The 18,268-nt window shown below is 42.6% G+C and overlaps 3 protein-coding genes across 3 annotated transcripts in view; all 3 read right to left on the reverse strand.

Annotated features, from left to right (window-relative positions):
• hectd4 (HECT domain E3 ubiquitin protein ligase 4) overlaps positions 1–6,291 on the reverse strand; it is an 80,968-nt gene extending 74,677 nt beyond the window's left edge. Inside the window, exon 1 of the mRNA XM_076289303.1 lies at positions 5,682–6,291. Coding sequence (XP_076145418.1) covers positions 5,682–5,828 — 147 coding nt within the window. The 5' untranslated portion in view covers positions 5,829–6,291. The remainder of the gene's footprint in view (positions 1–5,681) is intronic.
• A 1,037-nt stretch (positions 6,292–7,328) lies between these two features.
• Positions 7,329–11,572, reverse strand: LOC143127093 (uncharacterized). The gene is made up of 5 exons (XM_076288397.1): positions 11,256–11,572; positions 10,292–10,426; positions 8,522–9,657; positions 7,664–7,790; positions 7,329–7,452 (listed from the first exon to the last, which is right to left on the reverse strand). Exons 1-5 carry the CDS (start codon positions 11,474–11,476, stop codon positions 7,329–7,331), a joined length of 1,743 nt encoding a protein of 580 aa, XP_076144512.1. The 5' UTR covers positions 11,477–11,572.
• Positions 11,573–15,722: 4,150 nt separating this feature from the next.
• The window catches only part of LOC143128100 (rabphilin-3A-like), a 15,539-nt gene continuing 12,993 nt past the window's right edge, over positions 15,723–18,268 (reverse strand). Inside the window, exons 12-15 of the mRNA XM_076289777.1 lie at positions 17,755–17,906; positions 17,256–17,337; positions 16,802–16,898; positions 15,723–15,853 (exon numbers count right to left, since the gene is read on the reverse strand). Of these exons, the coding sequence (XP_076145892.1) occupies positions 15,723–15,853; positions 16,802–16,898; positions 17,256–17,337; positions 17,755–17,906 (462 nt within the window). The remainder of the gene's footprint in view (positions 15,854–16,801; positions 16,899–17,255; positions 17,338–17,754; positions 17,907–18,268) is intronic.

Below are 18,268 nucleotides of genomic sequence, written 5' to 3' on the forward strand. Positions count from 1 at the left end.
TTTGTACGCCCATACATTTGTGCGTGGATGCATACGACGTAAACACCCTCATTGATGTGCTGGTGAATTTATGCTTCTGCGTCGACACAATGCAGTTGCCTTTACGTCGGCGTAAACCTTTCAAAGTTTTGTGTCTCTTATGTTTGCGTCGCTCACCACCGCAAAGGTTGTTAGAACGAACTCCTACTGCTGCTCGTTGGCGATACGAAGTGTTCATTTCAAAAAGTTACTGGCAGATAGACAGTTTACAATCGGATAACCCCGTAATTGTAACCAAAATATGTCTGAGTTTATTTGCAAAGCTTATCGAACTAGTATGATGCTACTACCCACAGGTTGCTTGAAGCAGCCGGCTCAACACACAGAGCGAGTTGACCAATCACAGTTATGTGCATAAAGCAAAACCATAGCCTACATTTTTTAAATAGTTTTCTTTGTGCATGTTGATTAACTAATGACAGCCTACTATTGTCTGCTCCACATTTTCGTAGTCTAATTCTGCATAGAGTTAATTTAATGATGGTAATGATTTAATGATGAAATATTGAGTGTTGATGAAATGGTGGCACAGGCCTATCGGTTGTACTGACTCCTTCACATTTTCATGACCTAGCCTAATTATATAGATATTAGTCTTTGAAAACTGGAAAAAAAATGTCAATGTCAAAAAATTATTTTCGATAATTAGGATTAAATACTGGACATAGATTAAATATTGCTGTTTTTCATTTGTCTCCCTCACATTTTCATCTGTTCTTACGACTAGTAAACAAAACCATATGATTGACTTAATGTTATACAAGAACAGAATAGAATTGAACAGAATTGAGTTCAGACTTGAGTTCGGTATTTTGGGTCCGGCCCTCCTCAACAGTCCCAGTTTGTCATGTGGCCCCTTGGGGAAATTAGTTGCCCACCCCTGGGTTAGCCTATCTGCAATTGTCCACAAAACACCAGAATGCCACTCTGGATTGTAATGCAGTGCACATCTCAGTGGATTCTCCAAATCTGAGACTGTATCAGCAGTCTAGACTGCAGACCGATCATCCCTCTGAGACTGCCACTGTGAGCTGGGGTGTGATAAGGTGTATCAGAACAGATCAGGTGATGGGCAAGAGCACAACCTTGCTAAAACAGACAAAGGGGTCATTCTAAGGACCGGATTTTCGTTTCAGAGGTTTAAGTGACTGCACTGCCTAAACCAACTGACCAAAGAGTCATCCTATATTATTGTACTGCTACAACTCATTTTTCCCTAAGAAAGGGGAGGGACTGGGAACATGCATAGTACATAGCAGCCAAGGCCTGGTTACGGTTGTGTGTCCTACACAAAGAAACAAACTGGCATAACATTGGGACTCCATAAAAGCTATATCAGGACATTTGATAAATGAATGCACAGAATGCTGTCTGCTCAAGCTCTTTTGATCAGAAATCACAGAGGAAACATTCACTTACAGTGGCTTTCTGTGAAATGTTAACCTAATTGATTTAAAAAATGTTGTGAGATAAAACAACAGTGCACAGGAGTAGCCCTCTCCCACTTTATAATGGCTCAGGTAGATGCTGACTTGCTGGTTTGATTATAACACTGGGATAGCTTAACACTTGACAGAGCATCAATCATGTCAGCATGACAGAAATCACAGGATGCAACCAAAATATATAGGTTTAGTTAGCAACACTGTGTGAAATTTCCATTGTGGATATTTAGTGTAGTCTGGATTTCATAACTTCACCTAAAACCCCCAGCCATAACTTCTCCCCCATGGAGCTGTCTCTGACCTCAGATCAGTCACTAATTACCAGCACAATGTGTTGGAAAATCATGTCCTAATTTGTCAAAAAGAACCATGAACTTTCTAGGCAACAGGTCACTACATCTAGTTCACTTTCCTATTGAATGGGCATCAAATAATTGACTTGTTGGACGAGAAGACCAGAGGTGCGTTCAATTTGGCAAACATAAGCTAACGTTTGCAAACAGGTTTCTGTTTGCCTTGAGTATTTGGTGAGCGTTCACAAACACTCACAAACAGGCTGAGGAGGTAGTTCTAAAAGACAAACAGTGGAGCTGGACGTGGGCTTGACGATGGTAACAATGCAATTACCGTTACAATGGAATGTTAACACCAAATCGTTCAAATTTAACGGTTTAGAAAAAACATGTTCACCACAAACGTTTGTCAATGTTTGCCGAATTTGAACGCAGCTCTGGTATTTGATGCTATTTAGAACTCTGCTCTCTGTGAGCCAGTCTGTTCATCCATCCAGTTCTATCAAAATCACTTAAATGTCTTTATGGACCTTGCTTTGTGCACTGCGGACAGCCATGCTGGTGGAGGCATAATAGTATAACACTGTTTCTTCAGGGGTTGAGCTTGGGTAGGTAATTTGGAAGCTGTTATAGCTTCAAAGGGGGGGACCAACTCCATATTAATACCTATATGAACTTAAAAAACGGGATGTCATTGAAGTTACTGTGGGTGTAGTGGTAGGCATTTGTGGAAATGGGTGCGCACACCGCACATCCAAAATATGTTTTTACAGGTGCCAGACAAAACGTGTCAGAGAAAGAGAGGGAGATGAAGATCTGTTGAGATCGAAACATTGCCTTTTTAGAATAAATAAAGTATTTCTTGGAGCCCATATACAGTGTGCAGACCAATCTCCTTCTCTCACTCTCTGTAGTGGTAGGCATCCCAATACTTTAGTCATAGTGTAGCTTGCCAACTTTTTACCCTATATCCATTTAGCCAAGACGCCTGATACATAGGCCTATTGACCCACCCATCCATTATACTTCTAAAGCAGCAAAGCTAAGGCTATAACTCGTCTTAGAGTAAACAACAGCAGTCTGTTGTTTGTTATGTAGACCCAATTTACATTTTTGAAGTGCGTTTTTCAGAATGGAATACACACAGAATGAATGTGTGTATTGCAGGTAGAATACAAAATTAAGACAGTGAGGCCCATTAAATTTAAATCACTGTTTTACTCTCATGGACATGATTTCTCCTGTATCATATTTTACTGTAAGCCAATCAAGATGATAAGTGGCAGTGAAGCGTATCAGACAGCTCAGCATCTGTTCCTAAGTAACATTTCTGGGGTATCGATTACAGCCAGGCTTGACGGCCTTGCTGAATTAGAGAGGTCGGAATCCATTATGCCATTTAGCTGGCCTGTACAGCATTGATTCCACTCCAGATACACTTGCGTTACCGTGGATGGAGAGTTCTGGGAGGAGACAAAAATACCCAGAAGCCCTGCATCACATGGGGAGTATTGTAGATCTGTGTATGTTGGTAATGGGAGGTCTACCACACATTTTTTTTTTAACACATCCACACAAAAAAACGTACAGATGGGATGATGTCACAAATGCAGTGACGCATTACCAATTGGTGCCAGTAAATAACATCCCAGTGACGGATCATGATGAGCGGTCTGCTACGGGTCTCTGGTGATAGCCGAGTAGCAAATACCGATGTCGCATTACATAAGGCACCAGTGTAAGGGGACACCTAGCCTACAGCGGCTGAAGAAACAGTAACTTCAATCTATCACAAAAAGAAGAGACAAGGTTGCTCCTGCTCACTGCATTTGTTTCTACAAACTAGACACACCACACTTGACCTCTCATTTTGCCCTCCATTTCTGTCTCTGTCTTTTTGTCCCCCCTCCTGCACTCTCCCCTACAATCTCTGGACACAACTTCAAAGCTCTGATTGTATTACAGTTCCACTCTGGAGATACACAGCCTTGCAGGCTCAGGTTGCAAATCACTGCAGATTGCCCCCTTCCCGACAGGAAAGAGGTTACACAGCATTTCTCATCACTCTGGCCAGGTTCTCACCAATATAAAGAGACCCTTGAGATAATACTACAGAGGTGTGTAGTGTGTAGAACATGAGCAATAGCAATGATTTCTTCATCTGCCCAGGTATCTGTCCTGCATTGGTTTATGTTGATTCTATTGCATGGTGAATTAATTCAACCTCAAGGAAGGCATATGCTTTATCACCTAGCTATTTACATAGTATTAACTCGACCTTATTCACATGTCTGCAATCGATGCACTCCACAGTACTACTGCCACAGCTTGGTGTTGACCGAGGACGAGCAATACAAAACAGAAAGCTACAGAACAGTGCACAGTGCTGGGGAAAGTGCTAAATGCTGACACAGACAGAAGATTATGATGTTGTTTATGTTGAGTCCAGACAGAAAATGGCCTGTAATCCATCACCCACCTGTCAACATCATGACCAGAAATTTCTCACTACACACCCTTTTAATGCTACATAAAAAACATAACCAGGCTCCAGACAAGAGAGGAAAGTCAGCCTATTTTTTTAGAATGGCTACTGGTCAATTGTAGGTTATTGTATGGACCGGACAGGCCAAACATGAACACAATGGGGTCATGAGGAGAAACGGATCTCCCATATCTTTCATGGGAGTCCACATCAGACTAGATCTACATGGACTGGTCTTCCTGATTTGTGTCTGCTGAGGTCAACTAAAAAGACTGGTTTGAATCATCAATAATGCAATGAAACATGGTAGGTACAAAGAAATAGGTGGGCCAAACCTAAGGGGGGGGGGGGTGTAAAAGGTGTGTATGATAAATCGTCAAAACTGAAAACATAAAAGAGTAGAAAAGTTTTAATGGTAGGAAGAATTCCATATTACTTATTATTAAGTCACTGTCTGGGCACTGGACAGTTAAAAGTAGGCTGCTGTGACTGCTTTTGGGGTAAGGTAGTCGGCACGGCTCTAAAGATCCAGAATATTCCAGATATTTTAGTCATGAATAAAAGCAGGTCAACACACCGCACAATGACACGTTTCCTTCAGCAAAGCTGGAAAATCCTAATGCCATACACTAACACTGACTTAATGGTCTCGAAGGGTATGTGTTTATCCCAAATTGACATGGCTACCTTAGCATTTGTATGTTGGGTATCTGCTAACAACACGATTCAGCTATGTTAAATAAGCTCTTTGTAACCTAACGTTAACGTTGGTCAAATGTGATATTAACGCCAACTACCCTCACACACTTACAGAAACCGTAAGTTATGTGTCAATAAACAGACATAAAGGGTAATAAGAGGGAGAAAGTAAATTGGTTAGTGAGCTGTCCACTTTGTGGGTCCTGTCACCTATTGATATCTGACTAGCTAGCTACATAACGGTAGGAGGAGATAACGCTATCTGACAGAGCCATGCTAATGATTAGCTTGCTGAGTTATCAGCAGGCTAGCTGTTATTCCGAAGTTTGGGAGCCTAGTGCTAATTGTTACCAAAATACAGTAACAACAGCAACATCAACGTTTCGGAGATGTCGCAAACAAATAAGTCACACACACAGCCATGTCTTGAATCAGTAATGAAAGGGAACAATCTTAAGAATCTGCTGTTCGCTACACTGTAACCAACCCATGCTAGCACATTTCGGACCAATGACGAAAATGTAAACAAGTGTAACGTTAACGCCGGGTAATGTATATCAGAGACAGTTGTTACACTCACTGTACATCTCCGAAGATGTACCGTTAGCTGACATATATGTTTGCTAAATGAGAGTTACTACCATGAGAGATCACATTCATAACATGCATGCATAACGTTACACTTTCATCATGACGGTTACATTAGCTAATGAGACCCACCTCTTGTTCGGTGTCCCCCTGCTCCGAAACCCCAATCTCACTGGGTAGTTCGGCCAGGTCTGTCACCCGAATGAGCCCATCGTGAAGGAAAATAGTCTCTTCCTTCACTGACAGCCATTGGGACGAATCGACGGCCCCTGAGCCCATCTCTCTCTCCCCTTGGAAAATTAACGTAGTGGTCGAACATTAAAATTAAGTACCCAAGGTGACCGTAGTGCTCTACCCGGCAACAGACATCGTGTTGTCAGCGAAAATAAAACACCACCAAATAGTGTCAGTTGAGCGACGCCCGTGCAGCTTGTAGCTGCGGCTAACGAGCTAGCTGGGTAGCTAGCAAGCTTCTGCTTTGACACCGCAGGTTGGCTTAATGGCTTTTCTGATAGAGCGCTTTCTCTCCCGTATTTTCGGTGGGGTGGGCGTGACACTCTCCTCAAATTCGTTATATTTCCACTGTTTCATCAATGGCCTCCCTATATAGCTAAGGTACAACTCTAGGCAGGGCCAATGCACGATGTGCGTTGAAGTGATAGGCTTCAGCGGTGGTCCAACTCTTGTTTTTTCCTTTTAACACCCAGATAATGAAAGCTCCTCAGCTGTCAGTGAGACGCCATTTTTCTTAGCCCAAGTCTTTCCCGGCATGCCGTGCGCAATACGATAAACACCACAACAAAGTGGACCAATGAAAGCCCGATTATTGGTTATCAAATGTGGGTTTGCGTTCTTCAGATAAAGGTGATTTAAACCCGTTTTCCAATTATTATTATTAGCAACATAAAATTACGACTGAGCAGATAATTTACATGTATCTCAGGGTTTAGCATATCGTGCAAGGTTCTACAACGCACTTTTAGTAGGCTACCAATAGGCCTGAACATCTTCATTCTGAAATACGTATTTGACAATTGGATGTATGTTTCTATTTTTCTCGTCTAGTACGACCTAATGTATCAAATAAAGTTGCCTTTGCGGAATTCCTCGAATGCAACATCCCGTAAGCAAACCCAAACTACTGTGCGCCTCTTGCTTCAGAGCAAATATGATGTGTTAGCAGCACCACCAAGTGGACAGTATGGAGGCCATTGAACTGGCACATTTGACAGACAAGTTTGATGACTTGCAAGTCCCATCTGATCCTCAACAATACAATTTAAATAATAAGCAACCGGTTAGGCTATAAATGTGACAGTAAATTAGTGACTATGTTAAATTGTGATGATTAATCTGAGACTGTTGTGTATGAAAGTTCTCTGACACGTTCATTTATTAAATAAAAATCCAGGCAAAAGTGATTAATTTTCTTAAAAAATGAAATGCTACGTTAATTTTGATTGCATTATCTTCAAGCAGCGTTTATACAATAAAACAGGAGTTCTTCTTTTGTATCGCTTTGGACGTTGTTGCTTAATTACTTCTCCTCCATCATCCATTTTCCTCAGAGCCACCAGCAAGCCGGTTGCAGGGAAAACAACAGCCGAACACCTCAAAGAAATAAAGGAAAAATTTTTATCTCCATCACACACACACACACACACACACACACACACACACACACACACACACACACACACACACAAAGAGATAGCCTTTAAATGTGCCTGTAGTTGTATAGTAATACTAGCCTTACACTCAACAGCTTAATTGGCATTCTTACCTGGTACTCTTGCTACAGTATTTGGTACTCTGCAATCCAAAACAGAGCAAAGACACATGATCTTGTAAAAGGGTCTGAATGATTTTGGCATCCTTTAGATGTCTGATGTGGCCTGACAACCTACAAGAAGCGGTGGAGGGTAGTCAATGAAGAAGTGACAAGAGAACAGAGAAGAAGAGTGAAGGCAAGACATTATTTTGTGATATGTTTCTGATATGAAGGACCCTAGGATAAAACCAATAAAAGGGAGAAGTTAAAGAAAACTCATGCAATTCCCCCCTATCAGTGAGTGAAATAGGCTACTGTTTCATGTGTGCACTGTTTTTCTTACCTGTGGGTACAGTCACAATGGTAAATGCTCTTTGACTCATTGTTGTTGTAGCCATATCTTCTCTCAAAAGGGGGTATTTTATGTGCACAGTCATCCAAGTCTTTGAGGTGACTGCAGAGAAGATTGCCTACAGTAGACCAGAGAACAACATGAAGTTTATTCTAAGCAATGATAGACGCTTTGCCTGTCCAGAAAATGTAAACCTACACGAATGGACTTTATTAGGCATGACAATTCCTACAACACTTAAATATATTATGAAATTGTTCAATACATATTACAGAATCATAGAACTAATGCAATGATAAGGATATCACCATATGGATATCACCATAAGGATAAAAATGTTGATTGATACTTTAAATGACTATAACTTTGGACTATCACTGTGGTCTGTTTGCACCTTCCGTGGGTTTGTACATTTCATTATCCTCTGGCCTGAAGACAAATAGTTGAAGCTAGAGTCGTGGCTTCCCTACGCTATGATGCTACCTGAGGTATGTGTGCCCTATGGCTGAGAATTACCCCTGCAGCTATACAGCTGCCTCTCTCTCACACCCTTCTCCTGGCCAGCTGTCCGTGCTTTGAAATCTGACTGCCATGGTGAGATTACGCCGTGGTGACACTAAAATGATCGTTTGTGATTGTGATCACGACTGTGATTACCACTGTCTTACATTGGTACTCTCTCACTCCTTCTGTTGTTATAAGTGAACACAACAGTTCATATAAATGGTAGAATATGTCTAGACAAGAGAGGATTGTGGATTTAGGACTGAGTATGGCTTATGCGCTATGATATGAAGCAAACCCCTTCAGCAGTTAAACAACCATTCCCCAAGAGACACACTGATGTACCTGATTGATTGGGTATTTTTGATGTGGCAGAGTCAGAGTTACTCTTTGTCCGTGGCAGAGTCTTCACTGAGATCTTCCTTGGGCTGTTCTTCGCCCTTTGTGTTGTACGTGGGGTCTTTTGTTGTGAAGATTCTGTCATCTCACTCCTTGTTGATACTGCTGCTCTGGTCTGATTTGGAGAAATGTTGGTTGTACTCTGAGTGGTTGTTATTATACCTCTAGATGCCTCCACTGTGGTTAGTGTGGATGTCTGCACTGCCTTTTCCTGGGGTGACTTTGTTACATTGGCTGTGGGGTCATTTGAGGTAACTGCTGTTGATGTATTCCTTGCCTGTGCAGATGCCTCAGTCAGGGGTGTAGTGACCTTATCTGACCTTGATGTCTGAGCGACTGGAATTTGAATCATGCCTTTGTGATGTCCACTCTCCTTCCCTGCGTCTCCTGCTTCCAGGGGTGATTCTGGTTCCAAGCAGGCCTCTTCCCCAGAGTGAGTGGGGAAGAATGTGTCTCCTCTGGGGATACCTCTTGGTTCACATCGCCGTTGCTGATGCTGAATTTGTGTGGGTTGGTTAAAGGCCTGTGGGCTGGGTGGTACTGTCTGGTTAAGAAAACTAGGTGGTGTTGACGCTGCAGGTGTCTGTGTTGAAGAAAGATTCATTAGCTTCTCTGCTGGCGTCATTTGAGACCTTGTTGTGTTTTTGCCTGGTATTTCCGATGGTTGTGATGTGGTTTGTGGGTTGAAAAAGAAAGATACATTCTTCTGTGTGTTATTTACATCCCCTACTGTTGGAAATGTTGTCATCTTTGATGGAAATGAAGTCTTTCTCAGTAGAGGGGTAACTGATTGTGTAGCTGACTGACTTGGAGCCACTTTCTTGGCTTTGCGGCTCTGAGATTTCCTTCCTTTCTTTGCCTTTTGATGGAATTTGTTCCCTTTCACTGGCTTTAGTTTACCAGAGTCTCGGGGAGTCACAGGCTTTACTCGAGATGTGATGGGGGTTTTAACTGAGGGTTCGACTGTCACATGGTGACCTACTGATAGGACAGGGTCCTTAGTTCTTGAGATCAAGTAGGTGGCATTATATAGATCTTGCGTCTGGAGAACAGCATACGGTGCCATTTGAATTTCTGTGCATCTGTGGACATACAGAAAAAGTATGTGTTAATTGGACTCACAAATGCTATCCCATCCAGTGGATGTATACAGGAGCAAGCAACACACACAGCACAATCCTCTGTGTAGACCTGTTTTATGGAGGCACCATAACTATAACTAGAGATAGGCTTAGACTTGTTTCCAGGGGGACCATAAATAAAAAGCAACACTGTGACCAAGACCTCAACTTGGGGAGGGTTTAGTGGAATATTGTACAAGTCAGAACCAGTATTAAAACTGTATCTCTCTCCGACACAGTAAGTATATAGACATCACACAGTCACATTTACTGTCCTATTTTATATGGTGGTATGCAGCACCTGTCTGTGTGGTACGGCCCCACTTTAGGAAATTAAAGAGCTGAAGTATACTTTAGAAGTAGTATGCAGGCACATTGGAATTAACTCCATCTCAGAAGTGCAACAGGAGTAAAAAAAAAAAAGAGAATCTTCACAGAAATCCACAATTCAGACAGCGGCGACGCTTTGATGTTGTGGGTGGTCTGCTCCATTTGATCAGGTCGATGAAAGATATCTTCACACAGTAGCCTACTAATTAAACAAGATCCGGTGTCTGAGTCTTCCGTAATGTTGCCTGAGAGGTGCTCCACTCACCTTCCCCACCAGTTGGGGTTGGAGCAGTGTTTCCTCTGGGTGAAATCGAAACAGGGCACCCGAAGAATGTTGAAGAAGCTGTAGCCCACCATATGGGAGATGGCGTCGTTCACGTCCATCAGACACTGGCGGAATCTGGCAGGGGACAGGAGCTTGTGTTATTTGATTCGGCAAGCTTCATTCAACGAAGGAGAACTTTTCAGTCATGACTCACAATCCACTTAGTTTGTCATCATCAAACACCTGCTTACTGCACACAAGTGTTTAAAAACAAAACTCAACAAACCATAAAGCTATCTTTAAACCAATAACAATCTTCTCCTCAGAAGAACAAGTCCTCTCAAGCAACACAACATTCAACTTAGGGCATTTCTTTGGAAAGGTCATACCATAAATGCAATCATGTTATAACACCCCACCCCTCCAGATACACCTACTTGAAACATGCCCAATTATGTCTCTTTTTGCCAGTCTCCATGGGCACCATGAGAGATGATGAACCCACTGCCACATACACACACCCACACACCCTACATCACACACACACACACCCACCACAGCCAGAGGGGGTTATGGAATTGGATAATGGGTGATGACTATGGTCTCCATGTGTGTGGAATGTAAAATTTAGATGCCAGAGTCAGAGTTGGCAGAGATGATAGGCGGAGGGGGAGAACATTCTCTATACCTGTAAATATGTGTGTGTGTGTGTGTGTGTGTGTGTGTGTGTGTGCGTACCTGCATGCATGCATGTCTGTGTGTGTGTGTGTGCATGCGTGTGTGTGCGTGCATGCATGTGCGTGCACATGCGTATGTGTGTGTGTGATGTCATTCCATGGGGTCAGCTGTCTGTCACCCCCTGTAAGACTCACAAATGAAGGTCACCCATTCCATTTTTCTTTTTCTTTAACATGCGTGCTTCCCTCACCCCCTCTGGGGCGAAGACAGCAGCAGGCATGCTCACCTGTGGTCACAGTCACAGTGCGAGACAGTGAAGATGTTGCGGTTGAAGACTCCAAAGTTCACCGTGAAGGAGTGGATGACACTGGAACAGTGGTCGTGTTCACGGCAGCACCTGTCTGTGGGCTCAAACATGCCTGAGGAGGGAAACACCAACAAGCTCTGAAAGACCACATCAATTTCACACTGGGTATAATAAATTAAGTGCATTATTTCAAGGTGCATATCTACAAAAAAATCAGACACAGCAAAGATGAGGCACTTGATCAGAAATTGCTATTATGCACGGAAATCCCTTGAGTAACATTCCGCTAGATCTAGTTTGAACCGTGACACATAGGCTAGAGCCTTTCAATTATGAAGAAATTTGGCGACATAAGCCTTTGGGAATTATGGATGCTTTCCATCAACACACCCTGTTCAAGTATTACTATCAAACTGTCTGTTCACAACTTTCTACTTACCGAGCTGTTCATATTCAAGGGCTTTGCTACCAGTGCCGCACCATAGGGTACCTGGAAAAATAATAGCACGTTTTGTCCGCCTTGTGATTCCTGAGGTCCGCCTTCCCATTTGCGTTATTTGTGGGTCATTCTTCTCTGAAACTGAAGTGTCCCTTCCATAACAAGGACTGTGATGTCCCGTTATTACACTAAAATTATAACTGTTTGCAATGATTACATCAACTTGCACGTTTTGCCTTCTACGACATAAAGAAAGATAATGTCCGATGACCACATCGTTCTCATTTGTTTTGCAGTATACAAGCTGACGGTTTTCATTCCAAATACTTGAATACAACACTAAAGACTTTGCATGTGTCCCATTTTTCCCAAGAAGAAAACTTACTTGGGTGCCCCCAACTACTAAGTGAGCATGGAAGCACAGAAGCTCGTCTTCCTTGGCTTCTGATACTCCCCACGGACAGAGCATGGCCAAAGTAAATGGTAACAGAACTGTCACCTGCATCTTAACAATAAATAAACAATACAATAATTACAACTACTAAGTAATTATAAAAAGCGGCCTGGGAAACGCCGGTCTCAACGAAATCAGTTCTTCAGCGTAACTTAAATCCATAGACGAGGCTTCGGAGGCTAATTGCACGGTCATCACATTACCAAAATGCGCAAAGGCGCACCGATTGCACAAGCTCTCTAGACACGATTGCAAGTAGCCGCCGGAAAGAAATCATTCAATACCAACAATGACGTTTGCGTTGACACCATCTGACGGATCCAATGAATGACTGTACAATACTATATTCTACACCCATTGGCTCCAACAGAAAGGGGAAGAGAAGGGTTAGTGGAGGTGTTTCGCTGCCAATGCAAATTAAGACACTAAGTGTTGTTTGCTTGGGTTCGACAGTATTTTTGGTCCCTCTAAGCCAGAAATTGTTATCGGAAGAATGCTTTGTTTATTATTTACTTGTGGCACCCAGAAGGCTGCTCAAGGAAACATTATTTCCATGTTAACCTTTCGTGCGTGCCTATACTTGAACCTTACATAACAAAATCACTTCTTTCAGTAAATGCAGAGAGCGTGGAACTGGAAACGCTGGATCGCCACTTAGCATGACCAACAAACAAAATAACAAACATATTAAAATATCTCCTACTTTCTGACTAGACTACAGAAACTGTATAATCTACAAACGAATGAAGTAACCTGTTTGCAAGTTAAACACATTGCACATTGTTTCAAAATAATTTTAATTTCTAAAGACGTGTAGAAGGTGTGGCAAAGCATTTAAAAAAAATAAATAAATAAAGGAGTGAGGTGAGCTGCAACAGCAACAACAAATAACCATAATCAAAGAATGACACTTGTAAGTTAGGAGTTTACATGAGAGTTTATTGGTCAGTGAGGACCAGATCTATGTAAAATAGATATTTTTACATGCAAAACAAAGTCCAAACATACAAGTTATTTTCTGCTTTCTCAAGGACATGCACTACATATATACAGTCCATTATGATAAAGCAGCAATCATTCCATAAGCAGTAAACATGTAGAACAGGGAGAATGGGGTAGACTTAGTTTTAAACATAAATATTATTTTAAAAACTTGTGTTAGGTTTGACAAGTAAATCATGTTTTAATTTATTTATTTTTTGTTTCATTGGATCATCTGTGTCTGCATCTTTATGGGCAAACGGCCAATTAAGCAGACTCACAAACTTTTCACTTGAAGAAACCCACCCCTCATAAATTTTGGAATACTGAATTTCTAAAGTCTTCAGAGTGCACCACATATCTTTTACCCTGCAAACTAAGGGGTGGTTTTCTGCATCAATGTAAAAATTTTTCAGGCATTATTCACAGTCACTATTGTAGGGGGGGGGGATTCTGACAGGCAACCAGAGGTTATCTAAGGGAAGAGGGGAGGGCTAGAACAGTGCTACAAACATAAGGGGGGACTATCAAGTGCTAGGAAGAAGGAAGTCAAGAGGATAGGTTGGAGGATGGGGAGTGGGGATAAGCCTCATCTACATCATGAACAACAACACACTATCCACATGCATAGGGCTTGAGGGGGGGGGGCTCCCATGAAAACTTGCAGCAGAAAGATTGATAGAAACTCTTGAGGTCACATACCATTGAATATTGTGTGCTTTCCTGATTACTCACACACGGATCGGGCTGTAGCCACACGCTAAAAGCATCAGGTGATTTGAAGAAGGGGAGGGGGGAGAGGGGTGGGGGCTTTGTGCAGTTTGGGAAAGGGGGTGGGGGCTTGAGGCAGTGGGTGGGGTTCAGATGGAGGATGCCTTAGCATACTGCATGACTGCCCCAGGCACCAGACGAGGGAGAGGCCACAAAGCACTTGGCATGCAAGAACGGGCAGGGGAGAGTTGAGCGAACTCTCGCTCTGTGGAACTCGAAAGCGAGCGACAGGTCGGGACTCTACGCACTCTTTCCTCCTCCCCCCTGCCGAGAAGGAATGACAAGGCAGTAAGAGCAAGTGGTGCTGAGATTATGCAGGCGTCTGCCTTTCTCTGCTCAGGTAGAATCAATGTGGTAGAAAATCTCATGTGACATTTCCACTCCCAAAGGGTCTGAGAAAGAGAAGGGACAATTTGCTCTTTTACGGCTTCATGTAAACAACCACTAGTTTCTGTGCATTGATTTTTTCCCCCATTTTTTTTTTTTTAATATACACAACAGGAGTTTTGTGTTGTTGTTTGTTTTCACCACTCTCTAACCACCTACAAGTCAGTCAAGGTATCTAACATTGAGAAACATGACTTCAAGCATAACTCCATAAGTGGGCATCTAGGCCATGTACATCCAAAGCTAACTTCAACATAAACTGACTTTTTTTGCACTTATAGCCCAAATGGACAATACTGTATTTCCATTCTACAATGCTAAGTAATCATCACAAAATATCATAAATAATGTGAGTCATGATGCTAATTAATTACTAAGTATTACTACTACAGGTTAACTCTAAAACAAGAAAGAACAGTCTTGACATAATCCTAAGAAGTTGTCAGAGCTCACTGCATTTCACAATAGCACAGGCCTGTCACTTTTGTGTCAATCATGCTCCACTTTTCTTTACTGTGTTTTGATTTCCCTTTTTATGCCATTATCTTTGATACCTTTTTGACATGTTGCTAAGACGTGATAAAGCATTTGAATGTACAAAAGAAAATGCTCTCATCTCTTGAGATGGGTGAGGACGCGGTTGTGTAATGGTGTTAGCTTCTCGTTCGTTCATGCTTCTACACGTGACTCTGTGCTTTCCACCTGTTGGCCTCGTCATCTGATGTCAACATTCCACACCTGACAGCTGAGAGGAGGCGGCATGTCCAGCCCAGTGCAGGCGGCAAACTGCAGACCCTACACCTACCCTGTGCCGGCTTTTTTTGTGCAGGCTCAGTCTCATCGTCTAAGCTTTGCAGTTTTCTGAAGTCGCTTTTAAAACATTTCAGTTTCTTTTTTTAGCATAAACTTTGGAGATATCACAATCCCATGACTGACCAATCAGTGGCCACCCCTGAGTCTCTCTACTCTCCTCAGTTAAGAATGACATCTCTATTTTTTTCTCTCTTTTTTTCTCTCTCTCTCTCTTTCTCTGTCTGTTTCATGACAATGAATACATTCTCGAGTATTTCAGGAGTGATTGCACATTATGACGGTAAGAGCGGTGAGATACGCCCGAAAGAGGGCCGCTTGGTGTTTATGGGATAGGGGGTGCTCAGTGCAGCAGTGGTTAAAGTCAGTCCACTGTTAGAAGGATGCAGGACATTGAAGTCTAAAAGGAGACCAAAGTAGATACGAGTGCTAGTTCGTTTAAGGAATGCAGGGCTGGACATCGTCAACAGTGGAGGTCTGGGGTCAGCCGGAGGTGGAGAAGCATGGTGTGGCGTGGAGGCGATGTGTGGACGGCGGTCAGTAGGGGTGGACGTCATGCAAGGCGGGCATGAGAGGGGGTGGACAGAGCCCCGACGGAGCCCCCTTAATCACTGGTGTCGTGGTTCGCGTTGAGCAGGGTGTGCCAGCGCTCGATCTTCTTGTCCTTGTTCTTGAGGCACTCGTACCAGTGTTTCAGTTGCTCGCCTTTGGCTGTGATGCCCAGCTGGCAGCCGCCTGTCACCACGACGCCCGGGAAGACGGAGGAGAAGAGGGAGTAAAAAAAAAGGAGAGAAAATTAACTGTCAATCAAACTGTGACCAATATCTACAATCAAACTGCATGTAAACTGTTCCCTAAAATAACTTTTCAACTTTTTAGAATATCAACAGTGTTATTTTATTGTGACAAAATGTTACATTCAAAAGATGCTTATTTGCAACTTAACCACAATACTTTTCAGGAGGATAGCATCTCTGTGAGTTACAGTGTACAGTAGCAGAGGACTGTGCATCCAGTTCACGTTTGTTCCGTCTAATGTAACATTTGCTATGAGTGAGAAAAATGAACTATTGTGCTTAAAAGCACAATATTTTCAACATTTCTTGTCCCAGGTTTCTGTCTTTGAAGTTGTTTTGACAATAATAAAGTCAGCTTGCACTATGCTGGCTTCTTTCCCCCTTTTGAACAGATCAAAATGACTTTCAAAATGACTTTTGAAAGTCATTTCCTAGGCAAGTACTGAGACTGGGGAAGGTAAAATGTCCATTCTAAATAAAATTCAGTCTTTGCTTTGCATTGTTTACAGAATGGATCATGGTAATGGAAACCATTATTTACACCATGAGGGAAGGTGCAGCAAAGCATCAACTCAATGTGATCAAGTGTGAAAACTGAAACATATCTTACAGTGTGACTCAATTGCTTCAATTCTGTGCAAATGTTTCAATTGCGAAAATGATTTAGTGAGACAGAGAGAGAGAGAGGGAGAGTAAGTGGGTGAGTGAGTGAGTGAGAGAGAGAGAGAGAGAGAGAGAGAGAGAGAGAGAGAGAGAGAGTACTTTGCTGAGATTGTGTTGGTGCCTACAGTTGGCTTGGCACCTCTGGGAACAGCTTTCAGGTAATTAGGTTTGAAACAGCCGGCAAAGAGCTGCCCTTCTGAATGTTATGAAACTCCTTCCTCACCGATGTAGTCATTGGATTTGCCAATGTCGTAGTCCCAAACGGAAATGCCCAGGGTCTTTTTGGCCAACTCTGCGTGTTTGATTTCATAGCTGAATTCCTGCAAGACAAGCATGGTTTTTGCTGAAATTCTTATTTCGCATTTCATTTTTTTTTCTGTGAAATTATGACAGCGATGTGATGCTGCATGTATACAAGTCAGTATTCAAGTAAACAAATAAATAAGACATCAAAATGGAAAGAAAGCAAGCAAAAAATGGAGATGGAATAGAAGAAAAAGAAAGTCGAGAGGAAAGAGCAAAAAACTAAATATGAAGGGGAAAAAAGACAGAAAGAAAATATTAATGAAAAATAAGGAAAGACAAGAAAGTAATGCATGTGAATATGTGGGCCATATGAGTGTGAAGAGCTGCTTTGAGTGGGTGATGTTTCACTTTGACTGGGATGGCATACAGACCTCATTAAACTCTGGGTTCAGAGTCTTCTTCTTGATCTGAGTCTTCTGCTTGGCCTTCTTCCCCATGTCAGGCTTCAGGAAACTAGGTTTCAAACATGGATACATCCGATGATTAGACTCCAGCCCGTCATACACACATACCAACAACATCGTTCATATGAAAGAAATAGGACATGGGGAATCTGGTGTTAGGACTACCAATTGCAATATTCCCACAGAGGGACCTGCACCTCGGATTGATTACGTACTATGTGCATACTGATTCGTGTTGACTCAGTGAGACTATGAATCAGAAAGTTACAGCACAGTGCAAACACTGAAACACATCAAAGATAATTACAGAGCACTTGAAGCAGCTGACACAGCAAGGATCAGAGATGGATGGGTATGTATATGTAAATAAGTATATGAGAGATGAAGGGAGGAAGGGAGGAAGGAAGGAAGGAAGGAAGGAAGGAGGGAGGGAGGGAGGGGGAGGGAAAAGACTGAATGAGCTCACATTTTCACAAAGGGGTCAGAGTATCCGTTGGCATCCATGGCAGCCAGGTGAACGCAGCGCACCACCCCGACGATGAGGCGGCCCAGCTGGGTGCTGTACATCAAAGAGATGAGAATCCGACCACGCTCCTCCACCTCTCCATCTTTCCCCGGCTGCAGAGAGAAAGAGAAAGAGAGAGAGAGAGAGAGAGAGAGAGAGAGAGAGAGAGAGAGAGATTTAATATGTAAAAGTTGAGGACAAAGCATTCGGGATCAAAAGTAGCAGTGTGGGATGGCATTATGGATCAGGAAGAGATCATAGGGCCCATTCACAGGCTGCTGGAGGGAACACAGAGTAGCCACATGAGAGAGACAGAGCAGGACACTGCACTGGGAGGCCAAACTCATTCTCACATTCTCAAACAGCGTGTCCAGCAAAGAGACGGCTCATTTGCACATCAGTTCATTGACACTCTCCGTCTAGCCATGCATTTTTCTCTCTTCACTCACTCTTTCATTCATACCACTCATCCACC

This window comes from Alosa pseudoharengus, unplaced genomic scaffold, assembly GCF_046254945.1.
Source record: "Alosa pseudoharengus isolate Yale_2024_CS ecotype anadromous, Long Island Sound unplaced genomic scaffold, YU_APseudo_1.1 YU_APseudo_1.1_scf_17, whole genome shotgun sequence".
Classification (NCBI taxonomy): Eukaryota; Metazoa; Chordata; class Actinopteri; order Clupeiformes; family Clupeidae; genus Alosa; species Alosa pseudoharengus.

What these genes read in the sequence shown, in the direction of transcription:
- LOC143127093 (XM_076288397.1), bottom strand. Translation starts at nt 11,476, where the DNA reads ATGCACCTTGAAATAATGCACTTAATTTATTATACCCAGTGTGAAATT. An exon ending in AACCCCAACTGGTGGGGAAG is followed by an intron (nt 9,658 to 10,291) that starts GTGAGTGGAGCA and finishes GTATGTCCACAG; the next exon opens with ATGCACAGAAATTCAAATGG. An exon ending in CATTGTGACTGTACCCACAG is followed by an intron (nt 7,453 to 7,663) that starts GTAAGAAAAACA and finishes CGCTTCTTGTAG; the next exon opens with GTTGTCAGGCCACATCAGAC.